Genomic DNA, 21,542 nt, shown 5'->3' with positions numbered 1-21,542 from the left:
ATGCTTTATCCAACAGGAAAAAGGCCAGAAGGGATTATAACTGGGGTTTCAAACTCAAAAGCCCTAGGGTACAGGCAGGTAAACTAAATGAGTAAAGCAGGACAAGAGGCTGTCTCTTCTAGAGAGAGCAGCTCCTACTCAGCTCTGATTCCTGTCATGCTGGAATGTGAACCACGTGTTGCCAACCTTCAATATTTCAGGAAAAGCTAAATATATGTACGTTCGTGAGAGATCACTCAATTTTTAAATGTTGGCATCTAATTCAAACAATTTAAATAACACACAGCCAAATAAAGCATATCAGTAAACTACAGGAAAAAAAAAAAAAAAGCCTCAGCCATGTCTCCAAATCCAGCTCAAACATGCCCTCTTCCACAAAGCTTTCTGACCCATCCAGCTTTCAGAGATCTCCCACACCTCTCAATTTTACCGAACCATCCACAATGGCATTTATCGACGCTCCCCACCTTGGGTGATGATAACAAATAATATTGGCTAAGATTGACTACTTGCCAATAACTATCTTCATTTCCCCTAATTCTAACCCCAACAGCAGCTCTGGAAGGTATCATCCTTCCCATTTACAGATTTAAAAAAAAAAAAAAAGAAGAAGAATCAGCAGCTCAGGGAAGTAAATTACTTACTTACCACCACCCCCCAACCAAGACACCACTGCTCTAAGTGGCTGAGCCGAGATCTGATCTCAGGTCTGACTTTCAAAAGCCCATGCCTTTACCACACTGCCAAGCAACCTCTTTTATTCTGTACAGAGATCATGCACATCTGGTCTACACAAGTGGATTATAAACTGTGAGGGAACAAGGAACACAGGTATGCCCCCCATTCACCTCTATCTTCATCAACCACATAATAGATGTCTCCTACATGCAGGAATCAAACCTATGTTCAAGCCTGGCTCCCCCACTTACTGGCTTTCTTGTCTCTTAAATGAAACCAAGTCAAGGTATGTGGGAAAAACGGATAGCTGCCCAAAGATTCATGCCCTTTCCTTACTGTAAAGTCACTGAAGAACGATTGGTTTCCCATCCAGGACTTCATTTCCCAGGCCCCCTTGCATCTAGGAGGGATCACATGACTAGTTCTCACCAACGGAAAGTGGGTGGGAAGTGATATCTGAGTCAGGGCAGTTAAAGATGGACGCACCCTCTCCATACTCCTTCCCTTCCGCCAGCTGGAATGGCGGCATCACAGGATGGAAAGTGCCTGGATCCCTGAATCACTCTTCTTCCTAGTGGAAGAAAGTCACCCACCAACCAGGAACACCCACTCTGGACTGCTGCATGAACAAGAAATAAGGCTCTACAATACAGAGTCACTGAAACTTTGAGATGTGTTACCACAGCTAGCGTTACTCTAATTAATACGGTGAATAAAATCACTCTGGGATAAAAATCACTACCTCCACCCCAGGAAAGAGCCTATTTAAGAAATAAAAACAGGAAGCCAGCTCCTGGAGGAATGGAAGTAGAATCAAAAAGAGTTTCGGAAAATCAGAGTCATGTCTTCCAGAAGGAGGAACCATAAACACAGCCAAAAGCTCAAGGTGGCAGGGCCGCCCCCCCCAAGAACGGGATCTTTGGACTAAGCCGAGCCCAAAAGCAGAAGAGGGGCCTCACAGAAGGGGAGGATGAAGAGTTCGGATTTCTCAAAGGTGGGGCCAGTGCAGTTCTGGCCCCAGCCAATGATTCTCCTGATTTGGGGCCAGTAGTGCCCGCAAATCCCAACATTTGGCTTAGAAGGTACATGAAAATACCCAGATTACAAGAGACAATGGACACTTCCTCGCTGTAAAAGTCCCCCCGGGCCCAAACTCATTAATACTACAACCATTGTTCTGAGTTTAAAAGAAAAAACCCTTAGAGTCGCAAAGGACAGAGAGGAGCAGAGCCCTGGAGTGCCAAGTCCTTGCACAATTACGTATTCGGGGTACGTACTGTCTCCAACACGCAACAGTGTGTGGGTGTGTGTATCTGTGCTTTGCAAAGTACACAAAGGACAGAATTCAAGACTCCTCTTCATTTCTCTAACACCCTCCCTCCCCAACCCGTAGGAGAAATTCCAGCAACGCTGAATCTAGCCTGAAACGAAACAGGAGCAAGAGCCCCAGAGAACAGCAGCCTCTCTGTTACTGAGGAGGCTCCTGCGGCAGGTCACACAGAGCCAGCACTTCCTCCCTGTCCTCACAGCCCTGGCAAGGACCCAGAGTCCCACCTAACAGTCATCCCAACGAGGGCCCTCCTCTCCATGGGGCCTGAAACAAGGAACGTGGGGCTCCTCATTTCTTTCTGTGGACGGCACCACAAACCCTCTCAGCTTCCAAACTTCCCAGTTCCCTCGGTCATCTGCCTGCAAGGTCCTCGCTCCATCTATCTACTGCTTCTCCTCCAAACCCTTCCCTTCTTCTCTGCTCCTAAGACCAGCACCCATGTCCAGGCCCTCTGTAGCCCGACTCTGGGATCCTGCAGTGGCCTCGGAACAGGCTTCTCAGTTCCCAGTGTCTCCCTTCTCCAATCCACACTGAACACTGCTCCCGTTGATTGATCGTGTCACTCTCTTATTCAAAGACCTTCAGTGGGTCCCTACCGTCTAACAGAAACCTAAACTCCTGACTCTGGTGGCTCCTGAGTGGCCTTGACCAGACCCTATTATTCTTTCTTCTTTAGGGTTATCATTATTCACGTTCTCCTACTTCCATGGATTTGCCCATGGTATTTCTTGTACCTCTCTACCTATAAGCACCCAAATTCTACCTGTTCACATTCCAATTTAAATGCATTTCCATCATGAAGCCTTCCTTGACCCTGTCAGCTTAAAATATTCCCTCTCACCTGTGAGTTCAGTCCACACTTTAAATCTGTGCTTAGCATTAGAGTAGACACCAAACACATGTAGCTACCAAGCACTTGAAATGTGGCTAATGTGACTGAGAAACTAAATGTCTGATTTTATTTCAACTAATTTAAATATAAATTTTAAAACTGATGCTCAAGGCTCAGTTATTACAAAACTTTTTAAGTATGTTTAGAAAAACTTTGGTATGTAAGGCCACTTTTTCAACTGTAAATTTTATGAAATCTAAATACAGATCAAATATTTCCCACGAACATTCCACATTCAAGTTGAGATGTTTTGTAATGATATACATACCGGAATTGAAGACTCAGTATAAAAAAAGAAATGTAAACTATCTCACTAATGATTTTTTATACTGATGATGTGATGAAATGATAATATTTTGGACATACTGGGGTAAATGAAATGTATTATTAAAAATAATTTCACTGCTTCTTTTTACTTTTTTTTTACTATGGCTATTAGAATAGTTAAAACTACATATGTGCCTCATATATTTCTACTGGACAGTGCTGATTGAGTTCTTTCCTATGACATTTACTAGTCGCATTTTGTGTTAGATTTGTGACTGGGGCTATCTACTCTTTAACCTCTTTAAGGGAATATTTTCCCTCATTCATTTCTATAATAGTAATAATAACAACAACAGAAATAGCAGCTAATATAATGAGACTTATTAGGTGACAGACATGCTTTAAGCATTTATATCTATTAACTCATTTGATCCTAACAACAGCCCTAAGAGATAGATGTGTCACTGTCCCATTTTTGCTGGTGGGGAAACTGAGACACAGAGAGATTACCTGACACTTAGGAGTTTGAGGTAACTTACTTGAGGTCAAGCAGCTAGTTAAGTGGCAAATCTGCCACCTGAACCCAGACAGTTTCTAGAGCCCATACGCTTACCGATATGCTAACTGCTTGCCTTTTACATTTGTCCCAATACTTAGCCCTGATATGGTAGTCAGGAAATATGCACCAGACAAGCAAAACACAACTTCTCCCGCCTTGCAAGGCAGATGGCTAAGCTACAGCAATAGAAATGATAACCAAAGATTATAAAAGAAAAATGGGGGGGGGGGGGGTAGTGGGGAGGGAGGTGAGAGAGAAGAGGACAGCAAGAGTACAAGAATATAAGTTTGTGAAGCCTAAACAAATAGTGACTTCTGCAATAAAAGTGACAGCTCATATCAAGCAAGCTTAACTTTTTGTGTTTTCAGGATGTTGCTGGAAAACACATTTTTCCAGGATTAGAGCTTAAACTTCCTCATTTAGGGAGGACCCATCCAATTTTGATATTCCAGATCCATTAGCAGGAGATGAAACACTGAGGGGAAGCCTGGAACATCACTGGGGTTTGGCCAGTGTCGCTGCCATTCCCAAAGCTGAATAAGAAATTGCTTTGGGTCTATTAGGTCACACCTAATGTCAAAGACAGAATTTTAAAAAATCAATCAGAGTATCAGACCAAAAACCAGCATTATGATACCAAAAAAAGTTGGCTCAGGAACAGCACCCAGGACCAAGAACATCAAGATAAACTTGGCTTGGCTACAAGAACATCCCCTACCAGTAAACACACAGATTTTATCCTAACTCCAGGCAAAAGGAAACTGAAACTGAAATACCAACACTACAAAGCTTCCAGCACACCCTTAACTGGAAGCCTTCAAAGGTTAACGCAAGTAATACTCACAGGTCCAATCTTTCCACACAATGAGGCCTCCCCTGGAGGTGAAGGTTCACAAGTAAAGCAGAACTAGCAGGAGTTTGGCTGCTGCTCCACAACAGCCTGTGAGACCCTTTCAAAGGAGAGACCCAATTTCAGACAGCAGTGTGCTAGTGCTGTGAGGGTTAATGTTATGTGTCAGCTTGACTTGCTAAGGGATTCCCAGATAGCCAGCTGGTAAAACATTATTTCTCAGTGTGTCTGTGAGGTTGTTTCTGGAAAAGATTAACATTTGAATTGGTAGACCCAATAAAGATCGCCCTCACCGATACACATGGGCTGCATCCAATCAGTTGAAAGGCAGAGAATGAAAAACACCACTGGTGAATCCAGCAGGGAATCCATGTGACAGGAAGCCCAAGTCCAAAGGCTGAAGCCTGGGCCTGACAGGAGGCAAGGAAGAGCCCATCAGAGGTACCCAGGCAGGAGAAGAAACAAGGAGTTCCTTGAGGACAAGGCCAAGGTCTGCCCTTCTTAAATGGTGGGATGCCCAGTTCCTCTGCTACTTACACCTCCTCAGGCCCAAGCTATGTCGGCTACCCTACCTACTCATCCAGCCCTTAGTCAAGATGAAACTTTGGTTCCTATGAAGCTGGTGAATCTTGTTCATCTACAGAACAGAGGTGAATGGAAGAATTCTGTCACCAAAGCCCCACCCTAAACCCCACCAGTCTCTCCTTACCTCCCCCGCCTACTAAATTTAACATTACAGTACACGGCCACCTCGGCTTTCTCACGTGCCAACAGCCTCTTTCCGGCCTGATCTGCTGCTTCTCCTACACTTACACATTGTTCTCCCACCTCCCCCTTCACCCCTTCAACTGCGTCTACTTGCCAAACCCTCATCTTCAGGGGCCTCTCCTCTTTACACCTCCCCTTCCTCTCACGTCTTCAAGGAGCAAGTTCAAACCCACTGTGGTACAAAAAGTGCTACTGAAGATCAACAGACTAAGGAATTCCATGGAACAGAGTCCCCTACCCCACTCCTGAGATGACTGTGGGAATTCCATGGACATTTAAATCTGAAAAGTGCTGAATACTTCATCTGTTCCTTAGAGTTGTACAGTGCACACTCATATATTAAAGGCCTTGAGAAATCCTACAGTTTAGAAAACTGTTCAAATGGGCAAAGGACTTGAATAGACACTTCTCCAAAGAAGACACACAAATGGCCAACAAGCATATGAAAAGATGCTCAACTTCACTAATCATCAGGGAAATACAAGTCAAAACCACAAGATATTACCTCATATCCATTAGGACACCACCATCAAAAAAAAGAAATAACAAGTGTTGGCAAGGATGTAAAGAAATTGGAATTCTTGTGCACTATTGGGGTAAATGTAAAATGGCATGGCCACCATGGGAAACAGTATGGAGGTTCCCGAAAAAATTAAAAATAGAATTACTATAGGATCCAGCAATCCCACTTCAGGTATATATCCAAAAGAATTGAACAAGATCTCAAAGAAACATTTACAGATCCATGTTCAGTGCAGCATTATTCACAAGAGCCAAGAGGTGGAAGCAACCTGAATGTTCATAAACAAATGAATAAAGAAAATGTAGTATATGCATACAATGGATTATTATTTAGCCTTAAAAAAGAAAGAAATCCCGTCATAAGCTACAACATGGATGAACCTTGAGGACATTACACTAAGTGAAATAAGTTTTTTTCAGTTACCAAAAGACAATACTGCATGATTCCACTTAGATGAGGCACCTAAGGTGGTCAAATTCTTAGAAAGTAGGATGGCAGTTGGCGGGGACAGGGAGAGGGGTTCAGTGGCTGTAGTTTCAGGTTTGCAAGACGAAAAAGTTCTAGAGATCCGCTGTACAATTATGTGCACACAGTTAACACTGATGCATTGTACAGTGGTGTGAAAAATGGTTAAATGTTAAGTTTTTTTACCACAATAAAAAAAAAAAGAAACTGTTCAGCTCATTTCACTATTTTCTTGACCCCTGACTACATTTTTTGCAGAACACCTTACAAAACACAACAGGAATGCTGTAGAATACGGTTTGGGAAACTCTGTTCTAAACATCAAAATATCCTGAATGTCATGCTGTTGCCTCAAATCATCCAGTCCCTTTGGTTATTTATTTCAGCCCTTCATTTGCTCCTGAGGCCAGGAAATCTCCTGTGCCTCCAAGCAGGGGTCCAATCTTGATGCTGTCCCCAGGTTAACACTGGCCTGATATTGTCACGACCATATGGTTTGCCACTGTTGGAGGAGGGGCAGAAAGGAGGTCAGCTAGAGTGGACCTCTTTCGGGAACTTTGCTTCAGCTTACAGTAATACCCTTATCTGCCACCCCCTCCATCATGGCAGACCCTCATCAGTCATGTCAGTGCCACACGTGATCTCACATGTGAGCACGCATGCACATGCGCGCGCGCGCACACACACACACACACACACACACACACGTACTTATACACTCACAGTGACCAAGGGTAAACACCAAGCTACTACACCAATCAAGTTCTCACCCAGGCCTCCGGATTTGGAATTAAGGTTCTGGCTCAATCTGGTATCTTGAAAGTAACAGATAAAGAGATATATATGCAGATACTGTGAGATGGCCATCTATTCACTATCTACCTTGTTGCCTGAGACAGAAAGAAACTTATCTGCAGCAAGAGCTGAAACCCCTCCCATTCCAGTCCTCCTAGAGGGCCAGCTGCACCCTGCCCTCAGGTTCCACGGGACAGACTACCTGAGGCACAACTCCAGAGAGTACCATTCACAATCTGGAGTTGTGCCAGTGCAGTGGCCCTGCCCCTAAATCCTTATAAAGCAGCATTTTTATTGCTCAGAGTACTTCAAGGTGGTTTCTATTGCCTGCAACTAAAGAATTCTAGAACACCAGTATTTCTGACTATTGCTTTTTACTTCCTTAGGCTTTTGCCAGAGGAACTTACCACCTTGTTTCTGAAAAGCACTCTAAGCTTCCCTGCTTCTCTGCCTTTGCTCCTACTAATCCTTCTATCTAGAATCCCTTCCCCCTTCTCTATTTACCCAACTCTATGCGTCCTTCAAGGTCCAGTTCACCTGCCTCCCTGCCCATGAAGCCTTCCATCACCCTCCCCTCTCACCCTCAAACACCCACAGCCCTCTGCCCAGATTTCCTTGATGGCACGTCCACAGTCCACCTTGCAATACCGACGTGTGTATGCACACCTGAGCTCCATTACTGAACTGTCTACTTCTTGAGACCAGGACCATTCTCATCTTTGTGTCACGTACCATACCTAAGGCAGTGCACATAAACAAAGGCTATAAGAAGTATATGTGTGGATGACTCTATGGAAGAATAGCACTTTGTATACCACCTCAGGTCTCTACTAAACCGTAAACACGGGGAGGGCAGGAATTCAAACTTAAATTCGTCTCTGTAACCCTGCAGTACCACGACCATGGTGTAGGCATCCAAACACCTGCTGACTCAACGACCTAAAAAAGTAAATCCTAGAATCCTTTCGTCCTCTGCTTTTCAGCCCCATCACATGCAGTCTCCACCTCTCTAAACCCGACTCTCCCATAATTAAATCACTCGTGTTCTCAGACATAGAGGGCACTTATTGAAATGCTTCCACCAAAGGTGGTGGCTGGGGGGATGATGGGGGTAATATACAGAATCATCCCTAAAACCTGCTAGAGTGGAGATCCAAGATGAATTTCTGGCTGCCCTTCTGGCTGTGCCAGTGGGACAGGACAGTCTGGATGGGGAGAAGGGAGGCAGGACAGACAATTCTGCTGGGGACATGATGTGGCAAAGGAGATGGGGTAAAGTGCATCAGCAACAGAAAGGTCCAGACTTCTGCCCCTTCATTTATCTCCTAATTCTTCCACAATGTATTGAAAGCTAGCTATATACAGTGGAAATAAGGAAGCCAGGGCCAAATCAATAAGCATTCAGTGAGACTCTACTGGACACAGGTCCCTGTGCCTAGCCCTGGAGAACATGCTTAGATGTGGGTTGACAATTTGAATCCTACAAACACATTGGGGCTGAGGGAAAGGAATAAAAAGAAACGAGGGGCTGACGAGTTCCATCGCCAGCCCATCTCCACTCAGTACCTGGTGGGCATCTCCCGACGGGATGATGTAGGCCTGGATTGGTTCTGTCACATACTCCAGGTTCCTCATGGCTTGTCTCAGCTGCCGAAGCAGCTCCGAAGTTACCTTTGGAGCCATTCTGCTGTCTGCAACAACAGGAGAGTTTGTACCAAAACCAGACTGCTCCACGCCACTCAATGACTAGTTAAGTACCAGAGTGGTACATTTGTTATAACTGATGATCTACATTGACACATCATGATCCCCCAAAGTCCACAGTTTACATTAGGGTTCACTGTTGGTGTTGTATACTCTATGGGTTTTGACAAATGTATAATGACACATATCCATCATTATGATTTAAGTTTAATAGTTTTCATTGCCCTAAAAATCCTCTCTGCTCAGTCTATTCATCCTTCTTTCCCCTCCCCCCAATCCATTGGTATGACTAATCTTTTTACTGTCTCCATAGTTTTGCCTTTTCCAGAAAGTCATATTGTTGTAATCATACAGTATATAGCCTTTTCAGATAGGCTTCTTTCACTTAGCAATATGCATTTAAGATTCCTCCATGTCTCTTCATGGATTAATAGTTCATCTCTTTTCATTGCTGAATAATATTCCATTGTCTGGATGTACCACAGTTTGTTTATTCATTCACAAACTGAAGGACACCTTGGTTGCTCCCAAGTTTTGGTGATTATGAATAAAAATAAAACATCCATGTTGCAGGTTTTTCTGTAGACATAAGTTTTCAATTCCTTTGGATAAATACCAAGGCACATGATTGCTGGATCATATGGTAAGAGTATATTTGGTTTTGTAAGAAACTACCAAAATGTCTTCTAAAGTGGCTGTACCATTTTGCATTCCCACCATTAATGAATGCAAGTTCCTGCTGGTCCACATCCTAGCCACCATTTGGTGTTGTCAGACTTTTGGATTTTGCCAACCCATTTTTTAAACAAATAAAAAATACCTGACTTAACCAAAAACATCCTAATGCACAATGCTGTAAGTAATTTACGTTGAGGCTATTGTACTACAGGTTATCTTCAAGAATTTACACCCTGGCTCACTGTGGCTTGTACTCTGCTAGGTATAGATCCTTTTTTTGTTTTTTTCTTTAGCATTTTTATCTGCTGCTTCTCCATCATCACCAGCACCTTAGGCTATAAAAGCCTCAGTCTTTATGGTTATCTCCAATAGATTCCCCTACGAGGTACCATACTACTACTCTTGGGACTCACTGAAAAAGTGCCCCATTTTATTCATAATCTGCAAGGGCAGCTTCAGCTGCTGGCCTCAGGGCTCCCACTCAGAAGTCTCCAAAAGACAGAAGTACTCAAAGAGAGAGACAATGGAAATGGTCCTATTCATGATTCAAACATGTCCATGATCCCTGCATTACAGATGCTTCTGAATACTTTTCAGAGGGACATCCTTTCCTTTTGTCTGACCTACTGAGCCTATAATTTCTCACGTACCTAAAAAAGAGGGATCAGAAGTATCTAATCTGACGTAAATTTATATGTCAATACCTCCACTGGGTTCAAAATGAAGGCTATTATGACCTCATACGCTTGCCAGCATCTGAAAACTTTATTATGACATCTTTCAGGAGCCTCAGAATAAATCTGTGTTTCCGAACCATATTTCTGAGCAATTTAACATTTTTAAAAGTCAAGCAAAAACGGAGACAGCCTTTGGAGCAGTATTCCAACCTTGGCTGCACATGAGAACTACCTGGGGAACTTATTTAATTAGTCTGGAGTACAGCCTGAGCATCTGGAATTTTAAAAAGCAACTATATGACAGCAGCCAGTATATTTTCTTTCAGGATCATCAATTTCCTTATAGAATCTGGCTTCTATTTGGGCACATCCTGACTCACAGATTTTGATGGCACCGACTGGGTGTCAGTAGCACTGACTGTAGTATGGATCAGTATTATGTTACTGACTTCATCAATGAAGTCAACAGAACCAATGGCAAGCACAAAATCCTCAATTACAAACTGAAAACCATCAAAGGCAAAATGGAGCCGGTCAAAGACATCCTCTGCTTCCTGGTCACCACAACCGGCCTCCTCAGCACCACGTTCTGACCTTCATCACCATCTCTTGCCTCATCATTCCATTCCTCCTCTTGACTGGCCTCCCCAGAATCACCAGCATCCTCAGTTTCACTCCACTACAGTGGCATCTTCACACTTCCCTCCACAATGCCACCTGCCCCCCTCACCACTATTAACATCTCCCCTGCGCCTTCCTTCCTCATCCTTCATGCCCTTCATATTTGGTCGGTGTCCTGAGTCTGATGCAGCCACCTGTCACCTATATCAGACCCAATGAAAGAACTCCCAATACCACAACTAACAGATAGGATGTGATAAGGGGCACTGGCTGAGGCAACGAATGGGCTGTGGCAGTGGAGGCACCTATCAAGGAGGAGGATACAATGGGCAAAGGTGGCTGAGGGAGAGGTGGCCACAGGCCAACAGGCCTTAAAAGTGACTGAATGGGTGAGCAGCTAGAACTGAGGAGGAGACAAAGCAGGTATAATTATAAAACCCAGCCACTGAGGTGGCAGCAGTTGAAATGAGTCAAGATGGCAGAGGTGAAAATTATGGCTGGTGATCCTCATAGGGTAATTTTTATGAGGATTAAATGGGCTACTATATACAAAGCACTTAGAAACAGTGTCTGGCGTCTAGTAAATGTTGTGTTTGCAATTACTAGAGGTAGATACACAATTAACTAACTATGAAAGCAATGTGATAAATGGTGCATTAGGTGTATATATTGCTTCTCCTTAAGGCAGGGACCATGTCAACTTCATCTCTGAATCCATGTATCTAGCCAAGCACCTAACATATGCATACACTCACTCAAAGATGGCTGAATGAATATCACAACTTTGTGTTTATGATCTTTTCAGACTCAGCATAACAGTAATGAATCTTCAGTGAAAGAAAGCTAGGATCCTAGAAGATGCTGTATAATAGCATCTGCTCATTCCACATCCCATTACTTTTCAGAAATGTTAGAAGCAGCCAAGAGCTAATCAGGGTGTGCAGGGAAGTGGGGAGCCAAGAACAACAAACCTAGGCCATGATGTAAAATTAGCCCATACATTGCCAGGTATTTTTAAATCATGCTTTAAAAAGAATGACTCATTTGCAAGTCTCTTGCATATGTGGGTCTGCTTTTAGACATAAGCTCCTAAACCTTCAGCCTTTATCACAAACAAAAGACTTTTCACTGCTTGGAAGTACATGAAGAGCACACCCTATTTACCTCACTGGGTGGCTAGAAGAATTTAACATGACAGCATGTGTGAAAGCTCCATGCACAGCATCTGATACATTGTAGAAGCTCAAGAAATATTATTTGAATCTGAATCTGAAGCACCAGCTGGGATTCCTACATGCCTTGTTATAAGAATAGAAGGGACTGGCTTACTCCAATTTCAGCACCTTAACATTTGCACAGATGCCAAGCTGCTTTTCCAGCATCCATAGCTTTAGAGATGGTGGTTTGTTTCTCTGTCCCACTGCTGAGCAAGGGCCAAGGGTTTTACATACATTAGTGGTTAATTCTCACAATAATCCCCCCCAGGGAGATTTCACTATTCCCATTTTACAGATAAATAAACAGGAGCTAAATCCTTGCCCAAATCAACTGGGTCATCAGGACCAGGACCCAAGCTCTATCCAATTACCAAGCCCATGCTCTATTAGATCATATTATCTAGGGAACATAACAGAGGCTCTCTTAAAGCATTTTAAGGCCAAAGGAATCGAAACAAGTGGGTTCCAGTTTCCAGCTGGGATTTACAACCTCAGACAACTGAAGCTCCCTGAACCTCTATTTCTTCATATGTAATAAAAAGAAAGATAAGTTCTCTTCAAACTCTAAATTCAATTATTCTATCACTTTTCCCTTTCCTACTTCCTCTTTTTCCCATTCCTTCCTGTCCTCCCTCCTAACACGGCCCAAAATGTGTTAGATACATCCAAATTTTTAAAGAAAAAGGACCTAAAATTGCATGTAGTTGCAGCATTGACCTTCCAAAGAGAGATCTGTTATGGTTTCTAACGTGCTTCACAGGATTGATTTTTTCAGTCAACTAGAAGGAAACACTATAGTTCTCCTGGGTAGCCCACAGAAAAGCACCAGTTTACATGGGACAGAAATATAGAAATACACCACTTTTCAGAATTCAGGTTTCTGGCAACCCAATAATATAACTAACCAGTCCTGGGAAGAGGATATGGTTCCAGAAATTTTTCCCAAAAAGATTTTCCTGAATGCCCATTCAATTTATAAAGCACAATAATACACCATAAACTTTTCTTATTTCATAGTCTTATAACGAAAACTGAAAGCTAATCTCTAAGGTGGTCAATAAAGGATTATATTAGAAATTAGAAAAATCAGAATAGGACTTTTTCAATAACAACCTGTCTCTACCACTACCACCACCATCACCACCATCCCAAGAACAGGAAATGCAAAAACCATAACTCTAACTTTCTACTGAAAAATAGCTATACACACACATAAAAACAATAACAACCCAGGAAACCAAAAGACAAAATGGTTTTTAATTTCCAGATATATATCCCTTCATCCCCACTCATGATCAATTATTAATCCCTTACCCTCTCTTCTCTCCCAACTTGGTGTTGGGGTGAGGGAACCCCAAATCCTTTTGAGATGTTCCATCTCAGTAACAGACAAAATTATTACCTGTTTCTACACCTGGGTGTCCTGAGTGTGTTGCCTCGTTAGGTTCAATTATTCTCAGATTTTTCAGCTGAAAATCCTGGTAGTTTGCCCTAAGGAAGAGAAAGAACAGGATATTGCAGACTTTGACCTTAGTAAACGTGGCAAGGCTTAGTCAGAGAGGAACATCAACTTGACTTAGCCGTTTTCCTTCGTGAGTCAGAAAAACTCTCACCCCAGTATCAGTGATGAAATAAATAAGTTTCAGATAAAACTTGCAGATACAACAACACCATGGCAGGTAAACCTTCTCAGTCCCAATCTCTAATTCATGAATTCTCTTCAGCTATGTCTAATCTCCTGTTTAACTAGTCTAAAAATATTTTATTTGCAATGACTATATTTTTCACATGTACAGTTCTATTTGGTTCTTTTTCAAATTTGCCTGTCCTTTCTTCATGGTGTCATATTCTTTCACTATGGTTTCTATTCCTTCTCTTAGCTTTAATTATTTGGGGCCCTTATTTTAAAATTCATTTCAGACCCTCCATTAGAAGGTCTTGGAATAGTAATCCTCAAGTTTGCTTGGTCTGCTGGCTCCCTCTTCGTGGGTCATTCTTTTTCTTATAGACTCACAGACTATTTTATCTATGAGAATGAGACGTATCCTGGATTGTACAAGCACTGCTGTCACTGTTGTTTGCTTCTGAGATTAATTTTCACTTTAACTTCTTAGCAAGGAGATTTACATACAAGTGTCCTGTCCTCATACAAGGATAGTCTGGTGCCGTGGACCCCAACTACGAAGGCCTACAGCATGTATAATCCCTCAAGGCTCAGCTTACCAGCTGCCATGCAGGCTTTAAGCTCCCCTACATTTCTGGCACCTGAGGATTTCTCTTTCTTTCAAGCCCATTCAGTCAATAAATATTTACTGAAAATCTTCTATAATCCAGGCCTTATTCTAGACACAACAGTGAACAAAACAGACAACATCTCTGACCTCAAGAGGTTTACATGGTGGGGCAGGGGAAAGCGGGAGGATCCTAGAAGGGGAGGATATAGGAGGAGAGGCAACAGACACAAGAAAACGGTCTATCAGGCAGTGAGTATGTGTTCTATGAAAAAAAGTCAAGCAGGGCAAGGGGAAGACAGTGTCAGCAAGGTAAGAGGAAAGGTTATTTTAGATGGGGTTGCCAGGCAAGGCCTCTTTACTAACAGATGACATTTTAGCAGAGACCTAAAAAAAAGTGAGGGATGGAGCCATGTGGATGTCTAGGGGAAGAACACTCCAGAAAAGGGGAACAGCAAGTGCAAGGGCCCTAAGGCATGGTATACCTGAAGGAAAGCAAGGAGGCCAGTGTGGTATTGATGTGTGTGTTGGGGGACAGGGAGGTAAGCGGTTAGGAGACAAGATCAGAGGCAACAAGGAGCCTGTTGTTGGCTACAGAAAGGGTTTTAGATTTTATTCAGCTATGAACTTAAAAATAGTTTTGTTATAATTTTACCACATTTGTATGTGCTTAGTCCACCACACAGCCAGACATTTTCACCAGTCATTCCAGGCCTGCTCTTAGATGGCTGCTACTTTAATTTCCTTGGACAGAATGAGGTGTCCTTTACTGGGGGAACCGTATTTTCTTTCATTAAAAAGTAAGATACCTAAATATTTCTTATAAATATAAATGCAAATATCCTCAACAAAATACTAGCAAACTGAATCCAGTAAGATATAAAAGGATCATACACCATCACCAAGTGGAATTTATCCCAGGTATGCAAGATTGGTTCAACATATAAAAATTAATGTAATACACAATGTCAATAGAATAAAGAACAAAAACTACATAATCACCTCAATAGACACAGAAAAAGCATTTGACAAAATCCAACACCCCTTCATGATGAAAGTACTCAACAAACTAGAAAAGGAGAAGTTCCTCAGTCTGATCAAGAATACTACAAAAGCCATGGTTAACATCAACCTTAATGTCAAAAGGCTGAATGCTTTCTCCCTAAGATCAGGAACAAAATAGACAAGTCCACTCTTGCTACCTCTAGTCAAGATTGTGCTGGAGGTCCTATCCAAGGCAATAAGGCAAGAAACTAAAATAAAAGGCATCCAGATTAGCCTTTAGAGAAGTAAAACTATCTTTACTGCAAATGGCATTATCTTCAATATAGAAAATCCTAAAGAATCCACACAAAAAATCAGAACTAGCAAACAGCTCATCAAGAATGCAGGATACAGGCATTCCCTGGTGGTCCAGTGGTTAGGACTCCATGCTTCCACTGCAGGGGCACGGGTTCGATCCCTGGTTGGGGAACTAAGATCCCACATGTCATGTAATGTGGCCAAAAAAAAAAAAGAAGAAGAATGCAGTATACTAAATCAATATACAAAAATCAATTGTATTTCTACATACTTGCAATGGACAATGCAAAAATGAAATTAAGAAAAGTTCATTTATGACAGCACCAAACCAATAAATACCTAGGAATAAATTTAACAAAAGAGGTAAAAAACCTATACTCTGAAAACTACAAAGCATTTTGAAAGAAATTAAAGAAGACCTAAATAAATGGAAAGACTTTCCATGTTCATGGGTTGGAAGACAATATTGTTAAAATGGCAATACTCCCCCAAATAATCTACAGATTCAATGCAATTCCTATCAAATTCCGGCTAGCTTCTATGTAGAAATTTACAAGCAGATCCTAAATTCATACGGAAATGCAAGGAATCCAGAATAACCAAAACAATCATGAAAAAGAACAAAGTTGAAAGATTCACCCTTCCTGATTTCAAAACTAATAAAACTACAGTAATCAAGACAGTGTGGTACTGGCAAAAGGATAGACTTATCAATGAAATGGAGTTGAGAAATAAACCGTCACATTTACTGTCAATTTTTTACAAGGGTACCATTCAAAGGAGAAAACTATAGTCTCTTCAACAAATGATGATGGGACACCTGGATATTCACATGTAAAAGAACCAAGTTGAACGTCTACCCTCACACTATATACAAAAATTAACTCAAAATGGATCACACAGACGTAAATGTTTTTTTAGACGAAAACACAGGCATAAATCTGCATGACCTTGAATTAGGCAATTTCTTAGATATGACATCAAAAGCAAATGCCCCAAAAGAAAAATAAATAGACTGGACTTCACTAAATTAAAGACTTTTATGCTTCAAAGGATACCATAAAGAAAGTGAAAAGACAACCCATAAAATGAGAGAAAATATTTGCAACTCATATATATGATAAGATTCCAGTATCCAGAGTATATAAAGAACTATTACAACTCAAAAATAAAAAGACAAATATTACAATTTTTAAATGGTCAAAGGTTTTAAGAGATATTTCTCCTAAGAAGATATACAAATGACCAATAAGCACATGAAAAGATTTTCAACATCATCATTCATTAGGGAAATGCAAATCAAAACCACAATGAGATACCACTTCACATCCACTAGGAAGATTATAATTAAAAACAAACAAACAAACAAAAAAACAGACAATAACAAGTATGGGCAAGGATGTGGAAAAATTGGAACACCCAGACATTGCTGGTGGGCATGTAAAATGGTATAATAGCTTTGGAAAACTGTCTAGCATTCCTGAAAAGATTAAATACAGAGTTAGCCTATGACCCAGCAATTCCACTCCTAAGTGCATACCGAAGAAAACTAAGTCCACATAAAAGCTTACACACAACCAGCCTTTATCGCCTTTGTGCTTCTGTCTTTATTCCAACCCCCTTCCCCCGCCCCCCCCCCCCCGCTGGATCCTGCTGGAAGCGGCCCCATCTGTTTCTGAGGCCCGGGTTCCTGTTCCGCTAACCCAACTCTCTAGTCACGTTTACTTGGCTGTGTAACCAAATAGTTGGGATCACGGAAGAAGTCCCCTTCCCTGCGTGTCAGCACAGAGGCTGTGACTGCCACCCCGGCTCCCCGCCAAGTGCCCTGTGCCCAAACCCGTCCCCGGTGTTGCGCTGCGTGAGTTATGAGGTGCCTTTCCCGGAACCCTCCTCTCGCTTGGACCCAAGAGAGGCGACAGCTCTGGCTGGGGCTCTTGGTTTCGAGAGGGTCTGGACTGGTTTGGGTGCTTTAAAATAGATTTTTTAGTTCAGTGGTGCTGATGGGGGACACGGGAATAGAACTTCAGTGTGAGACTTGGGTGATGGGAAAGTTAAATATTGGTCTTTTTTATTATTATTTTTTGCTTTGCTATTGTTACCACTTTTGTCTCCATGTTAAAATGCCAAAAATGAAAAAAAAAAAAAGCTTACACACAAATGTTCATAGCAGCATTATTCATAATGGTCAAAAAGTAGAAACAACACAAATGTCCATCAATTGATGGATAAATAAAAGTGGTCTAAACACACAATGGAATATTATTTGGCAATAAAAAGGAATAATTACTGATACATGCTACATCACAGTAAACCTGGAAAACATTTTATGCTAAGTGAAAAAAGCCAGTCAAAGACCATATACTGTTTGATTCCATATTCAGTGTCCAGAATGGGCAAATCCATAGAGACAGAAAGTAGATTAATGGTTGCCTAGGGCTGCGGTGGAGTTGGGGAAATGAGGAGTGACTGCAATGTGTACAGGGTTTCTTCTGGGGAGGATTAAAATGTTCTAAAAATTGACCGTGGTAATGGTTGTACAACTCTGGGAATATTCTCAAAACCACTGAATTGTACTTTTTAATAGGTGAATTGTGTGGTACATGAATTATATCTCAATAAAGCTGTTATATTTTACAAAGTAAGAAACCTCCTTTTCTTGGACAGCGATACAAGTCACATTCTCACCTGATCTCCCTTGACTTCATATGCACATTTACAAGATGGTGAGCCAAGGAAGTCAATTTCTCTATCTATTCAAATTTAACTGGTGCCAGTGACTGGTTCACACACAGGACAAGAGAGCTGGAGGGGGGTTATTCAGAAGTAGCCCTATTCATTCACTTCACAAGAGAAGAAACAAAGATAACTTGCCACAGGCCATTACACATCAGGAGCTGCAAAGCCAAGACCAGAAATCAGGTCTGACAGCTGATGCTCACAGAGAACTTGAGTTTAAGCTCTCTCTGTCAGCATCACCACCTCCACCTGCCTGTAAGGATCAAAGGAGCCACAAAGCAGCTAAACATTAAAATGGTCATGCTCCTGTCATACCCTGGTCTCGGTAGAGTCCAAGATCCATCTACCCTTCTCTTACTTGGACAGACACATTCTCAGACTCTCGGTCAAAGCAGGGCTATCATTAAATGTTAGAGCTAGAATATACCTCAGGGATGATCCAGCTCAGCTCCCCCCTCTAGAAAGAAACTGAGAAACAGAGATCAAACAATTTGCTCAAGGCCTCAGGGCTATAGGATGACTCAGGCAGAACTGGAGTCCAGGCCTCCCAACTTGCAGCTCAGTGCTCTTCTCCTGCCCAGGACTTCTTCAGCCTACACCTTCTCAGTGTCATGACGTACCATGAGACGGTAAGAAGAAAGAAGCATGCAGAGAACTTGCTATTCAATCTTTTTATAAGATGGTTATGACACGTTTTTCTCCCTCTCTCTTTTTAAAGAAATCCCAGCAGTGTTGTTACCCTCCCCCTTCCCCCAGTCCATGATGAGAATCGTACACGTATATCGTTCAGGATGGGGCAACACGAGGACCAAAATGCTCAATCATGCCCTGTGAGGTGAGACAAGGGTAGAATGGAACAAGTTCTAGGATGAAGAAGTGGGCAATGTTATTTTGCCTACCCAGAATCCAACCCTCCTTCTTTTGATCAGAGCACCTAGGTTTTCCTTCTGAGAACGTCTCTTCTCCACTTTCAGTCCACAGAGTTGGAATGAGTCTCACCCACTCACCCACCAAGTACTGGGACCCAGACCTGCTCAATCCATCCCTCCAAATCACAATGATCGGTTCAGGGATGGACGTAAGGATCAAATCAGTCCAGTGAGGATCAGATCTGGAATTTCTGCTCCAACCATTAGGTAAAAGGGCCCTATTTCTGCGGGGGCTGTCAGACTAGAACTGTCATACCCTGCCAAAGGAGAAAGTCTGCCTGAGAATGAAGCCAACACTGAAGAAATCAGAGCCAAGAGGTGTAAGAGAGAAGCCAAGTCTGATGCCAGTGTGGTCTCGTGGACTCAGCTGCACTAGAAGCCAGCTCACCCCCTTGCATAAGTCAATTTGAGTTTAGTTGCCATCACCTAAACTAAGTCATGTTTACACTGAATGGCACTCAAATTCTGCCATTAGGGGAGATGCCTGGGGCAAATGGCCTCCCTTCTCTCAGCCTCTCAGTTGCCTCTTGTGTGAGGTAAGGAGGCTCTCTCAGCTGATGCTGAAAGACCCTTCTACCCTTAAAATGTTGTGATTCTATGAATCCAGCAAAGATCAATTTGGTCCTCAAAGGCTACTTCTCGGCATAGAAGTTTCTAGAAAGAGAACTCATTATCCACTTGCCTGACCCCACTTCCAGCACTTAACACATAGGCAGCTCCTTCCCCATGCAGGTTAGCCCCACATCAGACACCCTTCCACCGAGCGGGCAGGTCCTCTACTCATCCCCAACACGCTGTGGCAAGGCCAAGTCCAAGTCAAGGTCAGCTTGGGATCCGTCCACTCACAAACACAAGCACAAGCCATGGTCTGTGTTCAGCAAGTGCGTCTGGCCATGCTGTCCAGCCTCTTCATTCAAGTTGCAACTGGTCAGAGGACAGCTGACCCCGTGTGGATTGCCAGAGAGTTTGGCTTCTGGCCTTTGTGACCTCTCAACGTATCTCTCAGTCTCCTGTTTTGCTAGCTGCTCTGGTAAATATACCCTGGTTGCGGCTGAAGCACAGGCTGAAAGCTGTTTAATGTGAATCCAGGGGATTATCCTTCTCACCTCCCTGAATCCAGGGAGAACCCAGGGCAGGTTACTGGTGAGATTTTCCTGGAGATTATGCCCAAGTATTCCCGTACACAGCCTCTGAAACCCATCTGGGTGGGAAGGGCCGCGGCTGCCGATCTTAGTGGCGGTGACAGATCAGGAAAACGAACTGCAGGTGTCATACTGTCATACATGTAACTTGAGAATTAGATTCCCAGGGTAGAGGGGCGAGGGCAGGGGCTCGCCCGCCTCCCCGAACCCCGGGAGGGGCCAGGAGGGGTCAACTTCCTGCCACAGCGGGGCCTCTGGCCGGGCCGGGGAGGGGGCGGCGATGGCCACCGCCCCCTCAGGCCGAGCGCCTCAGCTCCGCACACACACTCGTCCAGGGACCCGGCTCGGGCTGCCCGGGGGTGCCCGCGACCCCGCCGGAAACGAACCGGAACTTGCCCGGCTGCATGGCTCCCTCCCCGTGGCCTCGCTCGCGGGGCTCCGGTCAGCCCCGGCCGGCGCCCGACTGCGGTGGGCAGCCCGCCGCTCCTCACCCGCTCGTCCCTGCCCTCCCGAGTGCAACATGCGCGCTCGGGGCCGGGGGTGGCGCGCGCTGCCCGGACACCGGCTCCGCGGCAGAGTGCCCTCACCTTACTCGCGGTGCCTTCCTGGAGGCTGCCATTCGGCGGTGACGTGCCCCGGCCCACGTCATGGCAGCGCAGACCAGCTGATCTCCCGTGGACCTGCGGGAGGGAAGGAGGCCGGCCACGCCCCCCTCGGTGACGTGCGCCCGCGCCGCGGCCCCGCCCACCCTCAGGCCCCCGCCCACCCGCCCCCGAGACCGCCCCACCCGCTGGGACCCGTCTGCGTTCCCATCCCAACACGCATCGCGTCTTTCCTTGCGGCGAGCGAGAGTTCTGTTCTCTCTGACGCGCCGCGTCAGTTCTGTTTCTTTTTCTCGCCATTCCCCAAGGAGGAAAAAGAAGGGCTTTGTCGGCTGAAGGGGCTGCGGCGCGATGAGCTGCCCTTCAGGGATGTTCTAGCTTTTAGGAGGACGTGGCCGGTTCTGGAAGTACCTCAGCACGACCTCACTTCCTGAAGCTTTACTATATCCCCCAGATCACTTATACAGGCAAAATCCAGCTGCTCACTCCACTTGGATAGCCAATAGGCTCCTCAAACTTAACAATGTCCGAACGGCACTCCTGGCCCAATGCACCAAAACAAAACTGTGCTCCACC

General features: G+C 43.8%; 1 protein-coding gene across 3 annotated transcripts in view; it reads right to left on the bottom strand.

The window, feature by feature from the left end:
• XPNPEP1 (X-prolyl aminopeptidase 1) overlaps positions 1-21,062 on the bottom strand; it is a 52,851-nt gene extending 31,789 nt beyond the window's left edge. For 2 of the 3 annotated variants that reach the window (XM_057531169.1, XM_057531170.1), the window contains exons 1-3: positions 20,952-21,062; positions 13,427-13,515; positions 8,694-8,818 (exon numbers count right to left, since the gene is read on the bottom strand). In XM_057531169.1, coding sequence (XP_057387152.1) covers positions 8,694-8,818; positions 13,427-13,515; positions 20,952-21,013 — 276 coding nt within the window. In that variant the 5' untranslated portion in view covers positions 21,014-21,062. The remainder of the gene's footprint in view (positions 1-8,693; positions 8,819-13,426; positions 13,516-20,951) is intronic. The other variant, XM_057531171.1, reaches the window with a different exon arrangement.
• Positions 21,063-21,542: the final 480 nt, after the last annotated feature.

Source organism: Balaenoptera acutorostrata, chromosome 16 (genome assembly GCF_949987535.1).
Source record: "Balaenoptera acutorostrata chromosome 16, mBalAcu1.1, whole genome shotgun sequence".
Taxonomy (NCBI): domain Eukaryota; kingdom Metazoa; phylum Chordata; class Mammalia; order Artiodactyla; family Balaenopteridae; genus Balaenoptera; species Balaenoptera acutorostrata.
Note: the sequence above shows the minus strand (reverse complement) of the source record. Positions and strands in the feature narration are given on the sequence as shown.